Raw genomic sequence first — 22,808 nt, 5'->3', positions numbered from 1 at the left:
ACACACACACACACACACACACACACACACACACACACACACACACACACACACACTGGACTTTTCATTAGGCACACCTGCACAACCTAATCGGATCCAATACACGATTTCAGACCACAAAAAAATAAATGAATAAAATAAAAAAATCAACCCAATCAGATTATTTCTGCAAACATTTTGGCTATCACATGCCTTTGGCTTCCTGAAAGCCAGAGAAGGACGGATGCCATTTTTCTGCATGATAAGATTTGCTCCACAAAATCATCGGTCTGCTCACAACATGATTGAATACGCTGGAAAATAATTTAAAAAAAGAATGCAGAAGAGTTTAACTACTTACTTCATGTGGGATTTCTTGAGTTCCATTTATTATACGGTAAAGTGCCAGTTAGTGTGTGCACTATGTAAATAAGTAGGATAAGTGTTGGTGTGACCATGAAATCAGTCAATTGTTCAAGCCACAGCTCAAGAGCTGGGCCGTTCCCTGTTCATCAGTCTATAACTTGAGCTGAGCTGTTGTTGATTCATGCAATTTGAATGTAACAGAATATCATCGGTGACCGCACCGTGCTTGAAAAACTCTTCATCGTGTTGAGGTGAAGACATCGCGGCTTCCCTCACACACGAGCAGATGAGGATTGCCCCGAAACTGACAGAAAATATCGAACAAACATTCATCAGATGGACACTTTTGGCTCCTGTTATTGTCTGTCTAGAAATACCTCCCCAATTGATGATCCAGCCCCTGAATCGGGACACCATTTTGTGTTCATACAGCCTCGTATACATCATCATCCATCTGAGTGGCTACGCGTTCGCAGCTATCAGGCGGCCTGATGGATCTCGCTCGGTTCACCCCGTGTCTCGGATTGTGCGGCAGACTGATTTATGAGCGGGAATATAGCCGCGCCACATTTCTGTGTCATCTTAAGTGTGACTTGAGCGCGGCGTAATTGGAATTTGTCACCTCCCATCTGATGCACACTGCGTGCTGACAGCCACGTTCGCCATCTCAGCTCTCAACCGACTGCAGAGGAAATCATTTGCCCACTAGGATGTTTTAGACCCCCCAGTTATGGACTTGGAGAGCGTGGATATATATATGATTATAGTATTGGTACAACAAATGTTATGGGTCTTAAGAGTTTTACACATGGTGGAGTGTTGGTTGCCCTTCAGTAAATATATGAAACTGGTCAACTTTTATGTGGATGTATTCATTAGTCCAGATCCACTATGAAAGAATACATATCCATTATTAAAAACTGAAATTGGTATATCATATATATATATATATATATATATATATAAAATTAAATATTAAAAATGATACTGTCTTGAATCACAGTGAAGGAAAAACATTTTTTTTTTTTTTTTTTTATCTTCACTGTCTGCACTCTCCGTTCCAGCATTTTCATTAACTTCTTCGTTCTCCAAAACTATTTTTGGCTGATCCTCGTTTTAGTTTGTCTGGAAAAAAGTGGGATACAAGTCAGCTGTTTTGAAATGATACACTTTGGTCTTGTTTTTTTTTTTTGTTTTTTTTTTTAAATATCACAAAATCCTGACATTTGAACCGGGGTGTGTAGACTTTTTATATGCATTTATTGTGCAATACAACAAGGATGAAACAAAACTGGTAACCTTTTAGAAGTTGGAAAAAAGTAAAGTACGATGTCCCTCACCTGTCAACAAAAGTGACGCGATACCGCGGCACTTATTTGCGTTTTCTGTCTGTTAGCAAGAAACTTCCTGATTTATGAAAGAGAGTCATCTTGACCTCCACATAGACAAAGGCACCATACTGATGATTGATTTATGGTGGGCAATAGTTTCATTGGGATTCTAATGTGGGAGATGCGTTTCAAACAGCTGATTTAAAAAATATATATATGTATTTGTGTGCCAACATAACTATTATAATCCTCAGAGACAGAATGTCATTTGATGGTGGCTCGAATGTGATTTGAACAGGAGACAGATGACGGCGTGCCTTCCGAAGAATGTAAACAGAGAGTGGGCCTCCTAGAGAATAATTAATGTGACATTTCCCTGACATTTAGTCGGAGGTATACAAGAGGAAGCGGAGATAGGAACGGAGAAGAGGAAGAGGGAACAAAGCTTTCCTCTTCTTGAAAAGATTTCCTCTCAGGTGTGCTGCACTTCTTGCTTGGTCAAGATATTCAACAACGGTGTGCCTGTTTGTTGCTCGGCAACATTTTGTTTCGTGCTTGTATCCGCCGCCAATTCCCCATGCGTTTATGGCCTGTTACCATCGCTGGCCCTTGCTGATGAGCCATCGTTGGGACTTGTGGTGGTTGATGCCAGACAAGCCCACATGCATCTGGATTTAATATAGAAATCCCAATTAGAGGATTTATTTTTAGTCATTTGCCATAGGCACCCAATAGGACACGTTACTAGGTCAGTGTGTACAATCTAATGAGATCCAGAAAAAGATAAATCAAAAACTGTCTATATGAATCCAACCATGCCACGAATAATGAAAACACATGAGTAAATGATGCCCTAAAAGGTATAGAATTGCTTATAATGCCACAAGACGGTGGCAAGGCACTACTTTTGTCCTCATGAAACTCCTCAACTCACTTCAACATAGCTGCTTAGCATCAAAATGCCTGAATTTTTTTTTTTTTTTCAGGCAGTAAAATGGTTAAAAAACTTCTGAGGAAGGTTGGAAAGGTTGGAAAAAAGTAGCCTCAGAACCTTAACGAGTGATCATACATTAGATTGACCTGTTTATCATAACAGGATTTTATATATATATATGTGTGTGTGTGCTGTCTTCATGCACATATATACATACATACACACACAGATTACAATCGGATGGCCTATTTGCACCATCTTCTATTGTTGATATGCTTTGATGATTTTGATGACTTTATTGCGCCACAGTCTGATGCAGCTCATTTTTACACACGTTAGTAAACCATTCCCACTCAATCCATCCAATCCGAGCGTCATTATCTTTGAAAAACACCCAATTCCCCGTGTTTAATTGTGCAAGCGTTCACGTTGTTGTCGTAGATGGAGTGTTAGCTAATTGGAAATTGATTCGGGATCGCAGTTCTTTACCTCAACCGATGCGAGTCTTAATGCGTCTACTTATCACCGGGTGGCTTATTGATCGGAGCGGTGGATTCAGTGAGAACAATGTGCACGGGGGGTACACGGGACATTGTCCTCCGTCACTATCGGGAGGTCTTAATGGAGCGAGCCATGGCAGAGCTCCGACTCCCAGGCGCTCGTCTCCTTTTTGAAAAGGACTCTGGCTTTCTTGGCTCTAACACAATAAACATGGATTTTTACATCGCTTTCCTTCACATGAAGAAGAAGAAGAAGAAGGCTATTTTCTGATGGATTCAAAGCGTTCGTAATGGCGCATTTTTTCAAAGTGTTGACAATTTCTGGAGCCTGTCGCCGTGTCTTCTCCAAGACGTTAAAAGCAAAGCAAACCGGCATTTTTTTTCTCAACTACGTATTGTATGTTTTGTTGCTATCATTAGATAATTTTGGGCGCTGAAAAACATTTCTTTTTGTTCGTGGCTTCACAACAATATTGCCAAAATGGGTATTGTACGTAATTGACAGTAATAATGTAATATTAGCCGTTTTAGATCATTTAACAATAATAATGAAGCCTTGTTTGGATTTCAGTACATTTTCAGAGTCTCGATTTGAGTTTTTCTCCGATTCTCTGAATATATCTAAGTGTCGGTACATCATGTGAGTATACCTTTGCCACCTCTGCTGCAGAAAAGGGGCTGACTCACACAGTCTCTGTTCTAGTTCATCCCAAAGGTGTTTGTTTGGCTTTCATCCCCACCAAGCTCACGCAAGCATTCCCCTTCTTTGTGCACTTGGACAGAAAGGTTCTTTCTTCAAACTGCTTCCACAAAGCCAAGCATATAAAATGTTCTTGTTCAGATGACAGAATCAACATTGAAGTTCTGAACAATCCCCTAATTCAATCACTGATTGGTTAAGAGGTGTGTCTCAATATGCGGAAGGATGCACACTTGGTAAACACATCTGCCTCACCCCGGGTTCAAATCTTGGCTGCGCGTACTCTGACTTCTTCCCACAATCCAAAAATATGAATGGTGTGTTCAATGAAGACTTTTAAAGGTCTCGTATGCGTGAATCAGCTGATTAATAGAGGGCGCCAGGGAGCTGCCCCGCCGCTCAGCTGAGTCATCCTGAATAAGACAAAAAAATTAATGTATATGAAATGTTATATTCAGAATATTTGCATCGATATTTTTTGGGGGATGATCAGGATAAATAGTATGCAGTTTATGATGAGTAAAATTAGCTTCTGGTTTTGGTCGCCATTGACTTATAAAAAGTTTGACATGCGCAGTAGATCCTCTTGCGATGTAGAAAACAGCACCAAGGTCAGTGCTTCGAGTTTTGTTTTGTTTTTTTTCCGTCAATGGATGCTACAGCTTCTTGTCTACTTTCAAACTTAGCTTGTAGCAGACGTGCGCACGTTTTGAGCATGACGTCTCCGATCCACTGGTGAACGGACACTTTGATTCTCTCCTCTTTCACTACTTCAAAACAACAAGGCGTGTGCTGGAATATGGATATGGCTGTCCATGTCTTATGTGTTGTGTTATATTACTGTATTTTGTTATTTTACGTTAACTATGGGCGGCCCGGTGGTCGACTGGTTAGCGCATCGGCCTCACAGTGTGGAGGCGCAGGGTTCGATTCCAGCTCCGGCCTTCCTGTGTGGAGTTTGCATGTTCTCCCCATGCCTGCGTGGGTTTTCTCAGGGTACTCCGGTTACCTCCCACATTCCAAAAACACGCATGGCAGGTTAATGGAACTGACTTAAAGGCCACTTGTGGTATTCCTGACTCTTACGTTTGATTACTGCTCAGATTTCAGAAAGGGCTTGTCTAACATTTCGCACATGCCGCCAAATAAGTGCAGTCGAGTGACACTCTTGACGTCTTGTAATGCATGGAGGCATTGACCAAAATGTAGCCTCTCCTTGGTTACTCGCGCAGCTCCAGCAAATGGCCTGGATTCACTCTAATAGCAGTCAGTATTGAAGCAAAAACACTCATCAAACAGCGTTCTTTTATGAACTATTTCTGACACCTCCACCATCTATTTTGATTCACAAGATAAAAATACTCTGATTTGATTGACTCCATTAGAAAAGAATCAACTCAATATGTTTATTATTGTCATCGTAGTGTACAGAATGAGAGCAGTTGTTCGAAGTTCAAGTATTTTCATAAGCTAACCAAAATATTAGAAACCTCTCAACATGGCATGTACTCCTACACTAATGCACCCTAAACAACAATAATAAACACAGTGACAAATAGTCATAATATTCACCAATCGGTACACTTTTACTCAACGAACTCATTTGGATATGATACAGGAAAAAAAAAAATGCTTCTGCTCTTTCTAGAGCGGAAGCCACCAACATGGTGCCCCCAAGGACCACATGAGTAGCCTGCGGGTCTGTTCTAAATATAGCTCGCCGTCGATGGGGCATTGAGGTTTCCTAGCAATGTTGTGGAAGTGCTGATTTGAAAATGTAAACAACTCCTGAGATTTTAAACATGATCGGTGGCTTCACAGAAATGAATATCAATTCATAATAGCGACTTCTAATGAATGCTAACTTTGTTATTTCAGAAATGTGGATCAAACTGGTCGCCCTTCATTATTGATCAGTGCCTGAAAATAATGTCTCACTTTCAAAATGATTGTTGATCATTGTTCTTGACTGCATCACAGTAATCCAACACTACTGCTGCATTTCAAATTCAATGTTAGCATGTTAAAATTTAAAAAAAAATAAAATAAAAATTCATGCATGTATATTATTTAACTCCCATCCTTTTCCCATCCAGGATCGATCTCCACTTACTGAGGCTTTGTTGCCATGGTTACAGTCCTAACATGAAGCAAGAATCGAAGAGTGGCCCGTTGTTCGGCACGCTCTTGTGTTTTGACACAAACGCAACAACTGCAGTTTAGAAGAAGAACGACCTTATTCAAATGGGAAATACACCATCTCGCACTATAATCATTCCAAACTCGAGGACCTACTTCCTCTCTTAAATTTACATCCATATTCTCACGAAGATGAATTTGCATTTGTCGTCCCAATTTGAGCCCCCCCCCACCCCCACCCCTTATGAAACAAAGGACGGCGACACCACAAGCCTGTTCATGTCATCTCGAGCCATCTTGTCACTTGCAAATAGTCACGACGACTCGGAACGCTTATGCCGCCTTAGTCATAAAATTGTGACGAAGAGTGACAGAAGACACGATTCATAACAATCACACAGAAGCTCGTAAAATGATGTGATCGCAAAGTTTTGCCAAAGAAAGCGATAGTATCACAATACTGTAGAGCGAGATTATCTACCCACTCATGTATTAATGTAAACAAGTCCGTTTTAAATCGCTTCCTAAAATGTACTTGGAGTGAACATCTTATGGAAAATAGACATTTTAATTGTTCATATACACATAGTTGAGTCTATCAAATGTGAAATTGATCAAATCCCAACGCGCATGCTCACACACACACAGACACACACACACACACACACACACACACACCACGTTACGCTTTCGAAGAAATGGTCACTTAGTCTGGGCGAAGATCCAAACCCTATTAAGCGACGCCTGACTCCACTTTCTAAAACACCCTCACGCAGAGGCACTATCATTCGCAATCCAGAATCACAATTTCCACATCGGCGTAATGCCCCTGCCATCACATCAAAGCCAAAAGGTAAGCAGAGCTGCATTGAGTTTTATTTGGGATGCACAGATTAGCGTTAACCTAAAGCATATCTGAGAAGCGGCACATACTAGGTTGCCCGGTTAATGTGATGGAAGTGCGTTTTTGTGTTTTTTTTGTCACGGGTCTATGTGCCACATACACACAGTGTAGCGTAAATCTCTTAAACCTCATCTCTGATAATTACCTTTGCAGCAACCGACGAGCTGGGCTTCTCCAGCAGGTCCCACAGTTTCTTTCGTTTCTCCGCACAGCACGTGTTGTCAAATTCTTCCCCTTCCCTGTCCTTTAAATTATCCGCCTCCCGTTTCAGCTCCTCGTTCATCTGCTCCTTCTTCTGGTGGTACCTGGCTTGGCAGCAAGACTCTAGGTAGATCTCGTCGATGCCCCAGTAGTCCAGTTCCTGACTGAAGGACAGAGCGCACATCTCCTCCATCATGTGTAGCTTTCCCGTGCGGTAGAAGTTGAGGATGGACGTGAAGGCGCCCGGGTGGCGATCGAAAAAATACTCGTTCTCATCCAGGTTGTAGTCGTCGCACACCTCCATCAGAGACTCGTGGCTGCTGCAGTCTTGCAGCTTGCCCAGACGCGTCCGCGGGAGCCTGTCCAGCGTTCGCCACAAGACTTCGTGCGGGAGGCCGCCCACATTGAGGCGGACCCTCCGGAAGCATGACTTGCTACTGACGACGTCCACCGGCTCGGGCGGGAGCGACGATGTTGACTGGGAGCCGGCCTTGTTGAACTCCGCCAAGGACTTCTCCATGATAACCTCACAAACGAGAAGCGGGTGAGCACCCACAACTATGGCGTCCACTTTGCCATGTTTGTTGTCATTATTGTCTCTAAAAAAAAATAAAAATAGCAATAAAAAACGGCAATTAGTATGCAAAATTACGTCACTAAACTCAGGGGCGAAACTGTCTTAGATTGTTTACATGTTTTAGCACAACACCTCACAATATTAGATCGCCATCGGAACAGTTTTATTTATTTAAAAAAAAACCTTAATAGGTCCAGCAGAGCCATAATGAAGATATTACAGTTAAAACATTTTCATGCAGAGGCACCATCATGCAAAAATTTTCTCCTCCCGCTGCTTATCATCAAAACCAAAGGGTAAGCAGAGCTGCATAGTTTTATCAGGACCACTGAACACCAACACCACATCTACCAACCCGCCACAACAGGAAAACTGTCGCCCTGTATCTAGTTTTGAAGATACGGATCCAATACAGGGTACTGTTTTTGTAAATGAACTATAATTGAACCGCAAAGACATGGCGAGATTGTCAAAGAATAAATAGATTGCCACAAAAAGAGGACAATAAAAGCTTGAGTGTGGATATTTTAAGAAGTTGTTGGCAAATCGATCACCCCCATTCACTGTGACCTTCAGCAACAGTCTCTCCGCGCTTTGCTTTCTCGCCACAGGTACATATGAAATTATAAATATTATTGTAAAACATTTGTACATACTGCATAATACCGAATGGGTACAGCATGATGGCTTGGTGTCACTTACGCTTAGTATCGGAAAATGTCATTTATTAATGAAAGCTCACACGTATTTTTGATTGGCTTTTACAACTGTGGCATTGCGACGTCTTTGACGGCAATTCATATTTTAAATTGCAGCAAAGTTAATGGCCGATGGTCAGCCACTCACGAAAACTAGTTGCAAAACCCCGCACACTGTGACAGTTCTTTCGGATTAGTGTTCATTTGTAAAAACATGGACGTAATGTTGTGCACACGACGTGCTAAGTGTAGCAAGGGTTGTTAGTGGAAATTGCAGTCTTTGTCACGTGGATGTTTTTGCTCTACTGAGTGACAATTAAAAAGCTCACGCGAACAACAACAGAGGTCTCATATTATATGGCTTGGTAAGTGCTACTTTTATGGGCTGCAAAGGCAACGTATGATGAGTTTGAAATTATGTTTTCGCGTTTATAGTTCATAATGTGTTGTATATTTATGCTTTTGGCTGTTAATATGGACAACTGTGACAGTTTTTTTTTTATATTCCCGGCAGGGCTCAGTCCACACAGTTTGGAAGGCATATCCAAAATTACAAGATAATCTCATTATGATACGATGACGTTCTACGACACTGCAAATCATAACCGGGATGAAATTATTGTTAAATTTGTGTCAATCTGAATGTTATTGTCTTTGTAAGGGCAGAATTACTGACACATCTCTTATAATGGATGTCGTTGTATTTCGCAGGTGCACACACAGAATGTCACCTTGGTTAAATAAAACTTCCTGGCCAATCGTACATCAATTTGACGCCCCATCAAATCAGAACCCCAGGGAGAAATAATCGAATCTGCGGCAATAAATCTGCTAAATGTGTTTCATGCACGGCAGCCCTGGAGGGAAAACAGCTTCATCTTTCCTCATGTTTCCTCTTTAATTGTTTGTGAGCCACTGGATCTTTGTCACGCGGCGTGGGTGGAGACGCGCGGCGGAGCTGTCCAGTGCTGAAACTCGCCCGTCCGTTCCCGTTTACAAATGCACAAACAGCCTCGATGTTGTCGTTTGTTTGTTTCCCTCGAGGGTTGACTCTTCTGAGGCCGGGCGTGCTTCGCATTTTAATGCCTGTTTTTGAGGTTGTTTTTAACGTTGTTTTTTTTTTTTTTTTTGGTGCTTCCTGTCTGGAAATGCGTTCGCCCGTCACTGTCACAAAAAAAAAAAAACTTTCACACACTTGAGCCTCATTCTCACACGTATGCCACTGTGAGGATCCAACAAACGCACACACACTACGAGGACGACAATGATCCCCCCCCCCCTCACTCCCACCCTCTCGTAAAGCAGCCTCCTCTCGCTTATTGGCTCACATATGACTCAAGAGAAGCCAAAACAGCTTACAATTACAATTTCCACCCATGGCGATGTTTCAGGATGTCAAATAATGTTGTGGATCCAAATCGCCTCCAATGCGTTAGTGCTCCATTTGGCGCATAGCCGAGCCCAACCATACATATCATGCAGCGCGATCAAATGATGATATAAGCTTTGGTAATGATACACATACATCGTGGCAGTACCGTGGTGAGTTGTTGTTGTTGTTGTTGTTGTTGTTGTTGTTGGCTTCCAGCAGAGACGGAGATGTAGCAGAAAAAGAAAAGGAGCCGCCGTCACTGGTCTACTCGAGCCGAGCTGTGATGCCATCCATTCCCACCCTCCTCAGCCTCCCGACATGTCATCCGCGTCTAGTGAGCTCCAGACGCCTCACTCCGCCGCATTCCTCGCCCCGCAGCACCTTTCAACCCGGCCCCGAGATCAACAAGTACCGAGGGGGTGCTCATTCGGAATCGGACCAGTGCTCCCAGTCCGCCGCAACAGCTGCAAGAGGAGGAGGAGAAGGAAGGGGAGGAGGAGTTGGAGGAGGTCTTCTCGAGGCAGGCGGTGCGCCGGTCTTTTTTCACAGCACATTGGAGTTAACTCTTTCTCAGCCTCGCCCTGACATCTGAACGCACCACAGTGTGTCAAAGAGCCGTGTGTGTGTGTGCGTGTGTGTGTGTGTGTGTGCGTGCGTGCATGCGTGCGTGCGTGCGTGCGTGTGTGTGTGTGTGGCAGGGGGGGGGGGCCGTTGGGGGAATGCGATTTTTTTGGAAGATGCTCAATTTATGAATTATTTGTTATAAAGTGTGGCTGGCTCCTTTTAATTCCAAGCAAAATAAGATAATTATATTAAAAAATACTACATAGATCTATTCCAACTAACACACACACACACACACACACACACACACACACACACATATATATATATATATATATATAAAGTATATTTGTAATTTAATGGTATCAATAACAAGTAGCAATTTTGTCTCGAGGTGTGGCTCATTTCTCTGTTGACTGCCCCATTAGTGCTGTGTGCATTTTAGAAAGAACTTGAGAATTATATATTGTGTGAAACAAAACACGCAATTAACTTTGATCGGGGAAACCCTTATTCACTTTTTTTCAAATCAAAAGATTTTTAAAAAAATGTGCAATATTGTTCGTTTTTATATTTCGTTGGCAAAATTTCACATCCATAGCTGGAATGGCCATCTGGCATAGAGGCCAGATGCAACGTTAATATATATTATTTCCCCTCCATTTTACCCCAAGAGACCAGCCCAAAATTGAAAGAGAGCAGTCCATTACTCAAGTTACCCTGTAGACAGCAAACTGAACCGATGAAGTTTGTGGCAGAGCTCTGTGGTAGCCAGGAATCATGTCTGAATGCAAATTTTGCCAGAAACTGTCTTCAGAATAGAACGTTTCATTCTTGCAGTGGCAAGTATATCCATTATTTTCACACCATCGCTGAAAAACAACATGGCTGAGAAGTCAAGGTGTATCATACCATCTACAGTCACTTTTTTCTTTTGATAAAATGCATAGTTTTCCAGAACCTTGCTCAACACATTCATAATACAAGCAGAAACAAACCTAAGTCAAATGTAGTGTGTTGGGTTTTTTTCAGGAATGCTATACAGCATAATTCACTTTTTTTAATGTATTTTGGGGTCAGTTATGAAATACGTCAAACATGAAATGAAACCATGTGACAACAACACAAAAAACTACATCTGTATTTACAGGAATAATTGTGGAATAAATAAATATACACATATAAATAAAATATCCATTGACTGAATTAACTTGAAGTCGTTCTCTTTAGTCTGTAGCGCACTTGAAGATCTCCCTCCGGCTGGAGCATCCCGAAACCGTAGCGGCTCTGATCGACGGGCGGCACTCGAGCCTGTGGGTCACACACTTCCAGGTCCAGACGGGTCAGCATCAAGAGCACAAATCTGGATGCAAACGAGGGTAAAAGTCAAACACACACGCTTTGGTCTTCAATCTGCTTTGTGAAACTAAATCATGTGACTGGAACTTAACGCCTGGAAACATACAAGCTCCTGCTATCTTCACCCTTTGAAGCCTCATGCCCCCCCCCTCCCACACACACACACACACACACCCTCGCACCCCCCAGCCCCAATTCCCATAATTACAAAATCGAAGGAATTACTACAGTACAGTCTATCAACTGCCTTGAAGTGATTCTCAGCAAACGATAGTGACTACACATCATCTCCCGGCTTAATGCGCTGCACGTACATGACAGAAGAGATCCGCATCTTAAAGCACTCACTTTTTAATGGTTGTCACGGCAAAGTCTTTCCCCACGCACATATTGCTCCCCGCGCCCCAGGGCATGGTGAAGTACTTCAGCCTTCTGCCATCCTTGTAGAAATCATCCTTGGCTGTCAGGTCTTCATTTAGGAAGCGGTCATACTTGAAAAGCTGTCACAAAGGAAAGATGGTTATTATTATTATTCATTTTTATATTATATTAGTATGCGTAGTCATAGTAGTAGTAACGATATTTACTTAAAATTTTATGTCACTTTAACTGAATTTATGATTTTATTGACATACCATTAAATTGATTAAACAAATGTTTACTTTTTTTCTTTTAAACAGAGATGCAAGTAAACTTTTCGAGATATTTTTTTTGTGCTGATTCCAAATATGGCCTCCTTTTTTCTTGAGTTAGTACATCAGGTTTCAATATGTTTTTCTCAAATGCCATAGCTATAAATCACAATGGATGGTTAAGTCTGCATCGTGCGTGAGGGTTAGAAATAATCAAATAAGAATATCACAAAAATCTGATGCGCTCGGAAAAAAAGTGAAGAAATGTTTCGAAAATACGTGTAGGGCCACATGAAGCGATCTCTGAATACCATTTGCTATTGAGCTGTTTTATCTTCCCAAATTTGGTTATATATTACATACACATATATCGTACACATACTGCACATTTTATACCGTTTATATAGAGATTGGCTGGAATAAAAAAAAAAAGTTTTTTGGTGCCACATGTTGAGCTGCATGGGGTATTTACACCCACTTGAGTGAGCAAAAATAGTTTCTTGCCTTCTAAATGTGTTGACGCATGACATGAATATTCTTAAAACCTGCACTGTCCTCTTAGCACACAGTACCTGCGGTTCTTGGTGAATCTGCGGGTCCATTTGTGGGCTCAGAAAGGGAAACAGACACACTTTGTCCCCACGTCTGAGGCGGTACTCTTCCCCGTTGGCCATGCGCAGGACCTTGTCTTGCACCACGTCTCTGCTGATCATTGCGGCGGCGGTGAGTCGTAGGGTCTCTTTCAGAACGCTGTCTGTAGGATGGATGGAGACTCAGCCGACTTGAATAATGTGTACTCCAACAAAAAATGTCTGTATTCCTGAATTATCTATTGTGACGTTCACAAAAGTGAAGGTGGATGAGTGCCGCCACATACCTAACACGGGTGTAACGTGTGCTTTCTTCACTCGAGCCGTGCTGGGGGTGTGCTGGGGGGAGCTGTCCTCCAGAGAAAGACCTCTCATCTCTGACTGGACCGCCTTCATGGCCTCAGGGTGAGTGAGCAGGAAGCCAAGGAGCCAAAAGGCTGCTGGCCCAGCATTACACTGAAAAGAAAAAATATATATATTCGGTATTGACATTTCATTTGGGAATTGTACAAGGGGGTTTAAGGTGATCTTATTCCCAAGCATGCTGTTTTTATCTACTGTACCAGGGATGGGCAACATATGCATTTTAAAAGCTGATAAACATTAAGTGTACATTTTCCATGCAAAAAAAAAAAAAAACAAACAAAAAAACTAGTTAAAATGGGGGTTGGGATCCTGGAAAACCAGGAAAAAATACCAAATGTTAAAACTTATTGTGCACTTAATTTAACTCATTCACTCCCAAAGACGTTTTCAAACATCTTTTCAGACTTGGTCCAGAATTGGCTGGTACTGAATGAGTTTTGTGCATTTCTTGCTCAGCAGTTTTGTGCCGTCCTTGAATGGTAATTTTTATGCAAGAGGGCCCTGTGCACTGGAAATTTTTTTTTACAGTATGTGGTTGTTTTGTTGTTTGTCATACATCTGGTTAGGAAGTGCCTGGTCCTTTGTGCCCCCCAGTAGCATTGATGAAAAATTGTGGGCCCCTCCAATATTTAAGTCGCCCATCCCTGGATTCCACTGACTGGACACTTCATTAGGTACAGCTCACCGAAATGGACAATCAAAATAGAGAATAATTATCCGTGTAAAGGATCCGGCAGACAGCTCTTACACGTGTACCTAATGAAGTGAGCAGTAGCAATGAGATTGGATTTTATAGCACTGTCAGCCTCTGGCTGAGAGACACCTGAGTATGTCAGACAGTAATAGCTCAGGGTTAAGGGAGCCTTTTTTTTTTTGGAGCACTGACAGTCAGGCCAATTGGGCACAAGCCGCAACACTTTGTCCTCCCTGCCCTTTTCTATCCTCAGGTAATGACCCTCTTATCATGCCAGCAGAGACACACGATGGACTCTGGTGAAATGATGTGCGGCAGTGGGTGACCCGTTGGACTTTTTACGATACGATGCTCGTTTTTTTTCATGAAAGATCATTAGGTCTTTTTTTTTTTCTTTTTTGATGAGGAGCTGTATGCCATTGCTGGCCTGGAGCTATTACGGCAATCACTTCTCCATAAAGGACATAACCTTCACATCTGTTCTCCTGAGCGCTGTTTTAAAAAAAAAATACTGAGGTAGGCTATTCTTTTTAATTGCTTGGTGTGCTTTTTTGTAAAGACATTTTGTGATAATCTGCACTAATGACATTTAGTCTGTGGTTCGTAAATTTTATGCTTGAAATAATAATTTTAGCAAGCAAACAACGGAAAGGCAGATCAGCAGAAATGTTGAATTCTTGCTGTATTGTGGCTTGGCAGGATTCGTGGCCAAACCTAATGCGAAAAAAAAAAAGTTGCGAGATCATCATGCTGCTTCCTCGGCAATTTAGGACGCAGAGCTATATTGGCCCACATGGCAACAAAAGGATAGAAAGAACGGCAGGAATACATTCAATAGATTACCACCAGCATCATAAGGATTATTGATTTCCTCATGGTTATTTATTTTGGAATTGAATTTTCTTTTTAACCACAGTGCCAACTGCTGGGCCTGATGGTGCACTGGCTTACTTGCCCACACTGCAAAGTCCCAACTACTTCTCACTCCTTAAGCCAATTGCTTTTCACAATGCTGTATTCCTGGCAAAAAGGGGCAACAGTCTCAAATGCCCATATGGCAATAAAAGGATAAGGAAAGTCGGCAGGAACACATTCACTCTACTGTACCTTTATTGTATGATGTATTTATTTTTGTTTTTGTTTTTTTGGGGGGGGGGTCAGAGACAATATTTAACTTTTTTTTTTGTTTTATTAACTTTATTGTACTACTCTGTATTGACTATAAAATAGCAATGGGGAAAGGAAATAAATGAGTTGTTTAACCACAATGCCATCTGGTGGGTCATCATGAGGTCCTGTTTTTGCGAGATTGTTCTCTGCCAAGAGGACCAATTGTAAATTCAACAATGTTTCTCAAAGTCCAGTCTGTGGACCTCTGATGGTCCCCACAAAAACTCCGAGTGGTCCGCGACAAAATTTGTGATTGAATTTTATCGATAATTTGGAGCCCATTCTTTGTGGAATTGGAAGTCATTTTAAAATTAGATTGATTTAGTCTTTTTTTTCAGTTATTCAACTGACACACCATTCAAGTTCAGGCTTATTATTATTTTTCATTTCCGATCCGGTTTATCCTCACAAGGCTACACAGGGGGTGCGGGAGCCTATCCCAGCTGTCTTCGGGCAGTAGGCGGTGGACACCCTGAACCGGTTGCCAGCCAATCGGAGGGCACAGAGAGACGAACAAGCATTCGTGCTAACACTCACACCTAGGGACAATTTAGAGCGTTCAATCAGACTCCATGCATGTTTTTGGAATGTGGGAGGAAACCGGAGTACCCGGAGAAAACCCACGCAGGCACGGGGAGAACATGCAAACTTAACACAGGAAGGCACAGTCAAACCCACGACCTCTGCACTGTGAGGTCTACGTGTTAACCACTGGACCACCGGCCGCCGCTTATTATTAATATTATTATTCATAATAATAATTTCTAAAATTGGTGGTTTACGTTTTTGAGGTGTGGTGTTGATAAATCCTCCCCCAAAAAATAGAGAAGCACTGACCCAGACTGCCTGTGTTCTGCAGTGAAATATTAATGATGATGATGAAAACTCATGTTCCTAAATAATTTACCACTTCAGGACTAAAACGTGTTCGCCAGTGATTGCGAGTCCCCCTCCAAGTGTGCGTGTGTGTGCGCACGCACATGCGTGCACGTACTCCTGCGCGCTTGCTTGCCCTCAAAAGGTGAAAGCCGGAGTTAAATCTACTTTCTGTGCTTATTTATTTCACCGTTGATCATATGCAAGGGGAGACCTGACATCACCCAGTAGCGTAATTTTTGCAAGGCGACGAGACAGATTTTCAAGCGCATCTCTGCGACTGCTTGCGTGCGACACGTATCACAACACCTTTTCCGGCCTCCCTGCTAATCCCTCTATTCTCTCTGCAGGGATTGCTCCACTTTCCATGCCAGACTGTGTGCTGTGGGGATCCCAGCAGGCATGATGGAGCACAAACAAACAAGCGGGAGGACTGACTGACTAATGGTCTTTCCTCTGATCTGCAGAGCACGCCAGAGCTCCCGCAGTCAGCAGGTGACTTACTGGGGGTCTTTCCTCACTTAGCACAACGTCATTGCTCCAGCGGGGTTTTAATGAGGGATGTGAATATGTTCTGCAGCACAATCGCGGGCACAATTTAAACTTGCTATCGCCACCTACTGGTCATATGAAGCAGCAAGGAAGTTTCACACCATGAGGAGTTTGAGCATTAAACATCCTTAATCGTCCAGCTTCCATGGAATTGGGGTTTGTCGTAGTAATAAAGACTTTCTAAAATTCTACTAGTTAACATCTTGCATTTTACTAGTTGTACGCTAATGTGAAAGTGTTCACAGTTTTGCCTCAATAATCACATGTAGTTGTCAGGCCAAAGTTGTGACAAAACAGAGACTTCCACATGGATCTTAAGATGGACATCAAGTTGCGTGGGTTTTCTCCGGGTACTCCGGTTTCCTCTCACATTCCAAAAACATGCATGGAGGCTGACTGAACACTCTAAATTGTCCCTAGGTGTGAGCACGGATGGTTATTCGTCTCTATGTGCCCTGCGAATGGCTGGCAACCGGTTCAGGGTGTCCCCGCCTACTGCCCGAAGACTGCTGGGGTAGGCTCCAGCACCCCCCACGACCCTTGTGAGGATGAGCGGATCGGAAAATGGATGGATGGATGGATGCCTCCTTGATAAGGAGGCTACTAGTGTGTGACATGCTTACCAGTTGGGTCTAGCAGTGTTACTCATACAGCACAGTGGTTTACGACTAGTAAAGTTTAACTGAGCTGTAGTAGGCCAAAAATAAAACGCTAGTAAGACTACTACTGTCTTGTACAAAGTATGTACGAGTACATCGACTTCGCATTTCTTCGATATATCGATTCGCTTATCGACTCTGATATCCATCTTAAGGTCGAATGGTCAGGTACTAGTCCTCACTAGTTGTACAACTAGCATACTAGGACAACTAAATGTAACTAGTGAGGCATAATTGTCCACTAGTCGACATCTGTGCTGCTACCTCTAGTGGCGGTCTAAAATTCGACCAGCTAACATTTAGCAGTTCACGAGTAGTACAAGAAGAGCGCAGATGTCAACCAGTGCAAAGTATACAGTACATACACAATTTAGATAAATGTCAATACTTAATTCCTGTGCGCACTCAAAAGAAGAAAAGATGTGTCATCACTCAGTCAAAAACAAAAAAACAAAAAAAAAAAACAGTAGTACTGTATAAGTCTGATCTACAGGTCCAGACAGGTTCTTACACTACCTGCCATCAAGGAATCTTCTGGCCCAGCCTTTTTTCTTTGTTTGTTCAATTCACCGAATTCTCAGAGGCTGTTTGGGCTTGACGAGATTAATTTCCCTCGATGTCATTTAAAGTCTTTAAGCTTTTCAAATCCTTTTTCAGTTGATTCCCAGCAATAGAGCCGGCTTGTTTAAATACATTTGAACCAGATTATACCAGCCATAATAACGCTGACCCCCCCGCCCCCCCAAAAAAAAACTCACTTGTGTGGTCCACAGCTGCAGCAAAAGAGCTCTTTTCTGCATCTCAGCATCCACTCCTTCTTTCTGGAGGAAGCGCTGGTAGCTCCTCTGCCAGGACCTCCACTCGGCCTCGCCGCTGTGCTGGTTGTTTGGTGACAGCAGTTCCCAAAGTCGCTTCCGTGACGAGTGGGCTGCCCGGCTCTCCCCTGTCACGCACATTTGAAGTCAAGCCACTGATGGAAGGTCAGAAAATAATCAAGGGTGATTGTTGAAGCTCACCTCCTTTGAGTGAGCAGCGAGCCAGTTTGGAAAGAAGATGGTCAAACTTGCGAAATTCTTTGTAGACTGCAGTGACGTCCTGCGTGCTGTCAAATAACGTGAGGTAGCCGGCTCTGTGCACAACAACAACAACAACCTCAGTATGTGCTATATTGTTTAGTTTTTATTTTCTGAATCCTTGAACTCTTAACAGTGATTCTTGTTGCACAACTTCTAAAACTATTCCTAGCTAATCGCAAAACCGCTCACAGAGTTTGCAAAAACGTGAAGCACAAACACTTCTTTGTACTGAGTTTGTAATTTTGTAGCACACAGCTCATTGCTTTACTTACACTCAATTTCCAAATGATCAACACACTCCTTGCAAAACTATACGCGTTTATGGATATTATTGACATTCTTCTTACCAATTGTCTGGCCGCACAGTCGCAGGAAGAAAAACTGTTTTAGATAATTAGGTCACTTTGCAACCGGCCTGAGCACTCAAAATAAGCCCAATCAATCACAATGGAGCTGGGATCAAAAACATGCAGAATAGTGGCCCTCGAGGACCAGCATTTGACACCAGTGCTCAACAATGTTGTACTTTATAAACACTAACATTCAGCCATGAGTGCATCACAAATTTAAAGGTCGTCCAGTGTCAGATGGGCTGTGTTCCTCTTGTGTGTCTTTATCCAGAGGCGAGGTTACCTGAAGAGGAGGCGGTAACATAAACTGAAGAGTCCCTCTCGTCTCCATTCCGATTGGCCGGACGGATCTGGTAACAGCAGCTCGTGAAGGTGAGAGCTTATGGAATGATTCATCTCAGACAGGCAGACACCTCGAAAATGTCTGCAGGCCAAACATCAAACGGGAGTCTTGGTGAGATTTACACAATTACAACACGTCAATTCCCATTGAATGAATCACTGATTACGTTTCCATAAACATCCTCTCCGCTGCTGGCTCGATGCCTGGCAACTGCAGACCAAAAACTCTTTTTATGAGCTGCTGTCTGGTGCGGCTGAAGTCCAGGCGGATGTTGTCATGAAGCACTCCGTCGAAAGAGTGCGGATCTAACAGCACCGTCACGTAATGGCCCGCAACGCACGCCTGGAAGCACATAGTTTTTCGTTGACTCACTTTTGTTCTCATATCCAATTGCTTCTGATGACAGAAAATAAGAATGAGATCAACTAGAAACCGACAGTTATGCAACAGGTATTGCATTTTTCGTTATTGTCCTTTAATTTGCGTTGGGCGTGTGCATTTGTTTAACAACTGCTGTATTCTGTCTCGACATATCCAGTATGAAAGTCTACAGCTATTCAGGAATCGAAATCGACTTTCGCTGCCCGTTTTATTAAAAGATTAAGATGGATTTTTAAAACAAAATTAATGAGTTTAGAAGTAAAAAAATAAAAGGATAAAATAAAGGTGCTTTATGGACATGTATTTCATGTACAATGTTGTCCTGTGCAGCCCCAGAAGTCTAAATACGGTATTCTGACGAACATTGTGTTTGAGGAATATGGATTAAAAAGAAAAATCCACAGGTTTCCATCCATCTCAGGGGGAGGACATTTTGCCTTGTTCTGCCACTCGCCGTCGACTGAAAATGACATCACAGTTGCTCAGGGGTCAGGTAACGATAAGTCACGGCGCACCTGTTTCTGAGTTTGGTCATGTGATGTTCAGAAGCTGAGCACTGATTGGACAGTACGTGAGCTGTTAGCGATTGTGATGTCACTTTCAGTCACCAGCAAGTGAGTGACAAAATGGCCGCCTGCAGAGATGAATGAGAACGGGTGCATTTTTCTGCTTAATTCAGATTGTTTATACTGTTCACTACTTTAGTAGTGACTAGTACTAGTAGACTAGACTAGTAGACCAGTGACCAATGTATACAACATATAACGAAAAATTTTGATTTGACACCCACTTTAAATACAGTTCTTTTTACATTGGTTAATTTGTAAATAATACTTGTATCAATTCCTTTTTAGAGAAAAAAAAGTCCGTATCTTTTTAACATGTACGACTTGCTATTATTCTTGGCGAAATATTGTGATGATATTGCGAGTCTTTCTATGATTTTCAGCAAAGTAGGTGTGCTCATGTCGTGTGCACGCCCTCACCGATTGCATAAAAGCGGTCTCTTTACATTGCAAGATGCTTCTGTTTTCCTGTTCCCGTTGTCGACCCACTTTTGTAAACTTGCAACTCCGTGAGGCTTTAAAAGAACCTTCCGTACGTATTTACTGTACTTACGGTAAAGACATCCCCGTGTTTCTCTTTCATTCGGGACAAAAACTTAGCGACATCCTTTTGGAATGCAAGTGCGTGTCCCAACCATGGTATAATACCTTTGTCCAAAGGGGGCTCATTTTCCTGTCTGTGTCAAGCAGAGAGAAAGAAAAAAAAAACGTGTCTTGATAAGACAGCTCATTTGTGTATTTTTCCACAAATATCAACTCGAAGTTGTCACACGACATTTCTCAACCAATTTGCTTCTTCCGCGCAAGAATGCAACTCACTTTGAACGCCTGTGTGGACTGTCCTATTCGATTGTTGTTCTACGTATCAAAACGAGATTCCTTTGTTTTAGAACTACATCAAATGCTCTTGCTGCAATCAAACATGATCACAAATATGCCTTCTGCTATCCATCACACACAGATTGCCACTTGCTTTAGTGCTACGCACTGCAGTATACATGTGGTAACATGTATTAAACTGTCCAAGAAGTTCCTCAATCCAAATTTATGCACGTATACTGTAAACGAATGAATGAATGACTTACCTGGTGCGAGTGTAGTAGAGGAGTATTAGTATAGGAACACATATAAGTAGTAAAAACAGCACCCACAGCATGTCTGTGAAGTGATAGATGTCCTTCCCCCGAGATAATGTTCTCCATAGCCAGAGGTTACTGACTTATATGTGTTCTCAAGATGAGTTTCTTTCTTGTCAGGAGGCGTGGAAAGGTGTGGCTGCTGACATGACATGGCTTACACAATGTAACAAAGCATACAGCACTGACATATTCCACTAAATCAACATCGTGAGATCGTTAATACAACAAACAAACAAAAAGGATTATATAAAATTACAATTTTAGGGCCTGCTTGGAGGTCAGCTAGCTTTGTTTACTTTTCTGCTAGGTCAAATTTTCCTGTTCTACTAGCAAATACTTTTGCCTCAATTAAATAATGTGATCCTCATTTCATGACTTCATGTTCTTGTTTGATAAGCCCATTTTGTTTTTTGTTTTTTTTTTGTAGTGCAGTGACATCAGCATCACCATCATGGCAAATGGACTCATGTTTCATGAACACCAGGGTTGATGTTGGGACTTGCATACTTCAAGGCAGGTGTCATTCTGTGACGCAAACCCTTCAACGTAGAGAAACGCACTATATTTAGGATTTCAGTCAAGATGAGCAGGTACACGTAAGGAACGCATGATGACACAATGAATGGAACCTCAGGGAATCTTGCCTCACTTGAAAGTGTATCCAGAGGAGAATGTTTTGTTTCCACTCGTGTTGTATGTGACACTGTGAGTAATGAGAATGACTAAAAATATTTTGATGTACTGTACATTTTGTAGTACAACTGTATAACACATGTTTACAGAATCCTACAGGTTGAATTCATTTGTTAATGAACTGCAGTTACAGTACATTGACACACAGAGTGGTTGATGCATCCACCGCACCAGCAGAGGGCAGTAATGCACTTTTTGAAAGCTGTACTGTACCTTTCGAATTTGTTTTGAACAGTCAACATGGCTTCCACTACACTGCAAGTTTGGATCAAAAAAAGTCCACTTAAATCCAGTCGTGACCTCTAACATCTGACACGTTAATTAGGCATTTAATTTGAGTTTTTTCCCCCCCAGCCTAAGATTGGATCATTAAATTGTATATCCATTTTTTCAAAGTAATTTAAATTAATTCCAATAAATGTTTTATCGGCATAAATAATGTGTTGACTTCTTCACCGATTTAATGTTACATATCCAGTAAAAATGTGTTTTGATTGATAATTGGTTGATTAATTAGAAATTGCATTATAAACGAAACATTCAAAATGACAATGGCTTAATGATTAAGAAGTATTTCACATGTTCTACATAAACATGTTAAATTATTATTCCTGTTGTTGTTATTTGAACTTCATCGACGAATGACCCAGCACTTCTGTCCATTTTAACCCTTTCATGCACCCTGTAACCTGATAACCTGATAAACTGCCCACTGTAGTAACCGCTGTCCCTGAAAGGGTTAAAAATGTAATTTGAGCGCAAACATTTTCCCTCCTCTTGACACGCTTATTGAAAACCCCTAAATGATACGCAGCTCACCCACAACCCTAATGAGGACAAGTGTGAAAGAGAATGAATGGATGATTGCAACCCCATTTACAATCAAAATGATCCTCTCTTATTCTTTAGAGTGCAAAACAAAGTAGCAACAAACCAAAGAACGATCCCGTTAAAAGAACAATAAAAAGTGGGGGCGAAGACATATTTTTAAATGTATGCGTTTTTAAGTGAGGATATTGTTCATGGTTAAATTGTTAGAATGATTTGGTGATATGCAGTCTACCATGTTTGGACACATCAGAGAGACAAGTTGTGAG

The 22,808-nt window shown here is 41.9% G+C and overlaps 2 protein-coding genes across 2 annotated transcripts in view; both read right to left on the bottom strand.

Moving 5' to 3' along the window:
- Positions 1-10,286, bottom strand: part of kcnb1 (potassium voltage-gated channel, Shab-related subfamily, member 1) — a 27,606-nt gene extending 17,320 nt beyond the window's left edge. The window contains exons 1-2 of the mRNA XM_019895713.1: positions 9,868-10,286; positions 6,999-7,653 (exon numbers count right to left, since the gene is read on the bottom strand). Of these exons, the coding sequence (XP_019751272.1) occupies positions 6,999-7,574 (576 nt within the window). The 5' untranslated portion in view covers positions 7,575-7,653; positions 9,868-10,286. The remainder of the gene's footprint in view (positions 1-6,998; positions 7,654-9,867) is intronic.
- A 992-nt stretch (positions 10,287-11,278) lies between these two features.
- ptgis (prostaglandin I2 (prostacyclin) synthase) lies at positions 11,279-21,122 on the bottom strand. The gene is made up of 10 exons (XM_019895793.1): positions 20,965-21,122; positions 20,433-20,556; positions 19,099-19,274; positions 18,873-19,013; positions 18,180-18,292; positions 17,922-18,106; positions 13,134-13,302; positions 12,829-13,010; positions 11,973-12,124; positions 11,279-11,628 (listed from the first exon to the last, which is right to left on the bottom strand). The coding sequence occupies exons 1-10, from the start codon at positions 21,033-21,035 to the stop codon at positions 11,472-11,474; spliced, it is 1,470 nt and encodes a 489-aa protein (XP_019751352.1). The 5' UTR covers positions 21,036-21,122; the 3' UTR covers positions 11,279-11,471.
- Between the last annotated feature and the right edge of the window lie 1,686 nt (positions 21,123-22,808).

The sequence above is a fragment of the Hippocampus comes genome, unplaced genomic scaffold (genome assembly GCF_001891065.2).
Source record: "Hippocampus comes isolate QL1 unplaced genomic scaffold, H_comes_QL1_v1.1 scaffold420, whole genome shotgun sequence".
NCBI classification, from domain to species: domain Eukaryota; kingdom Metazoa; phylum Chordata; class Actinopteri; order Syngnathiformes; family Syngnathidae; genus Hippocampus; species Hippocampus comes.
Note: the sequence above shows the minus strand (reverse complement) of the source record. Positions and strands in the feature narration are given on the sequence as shown.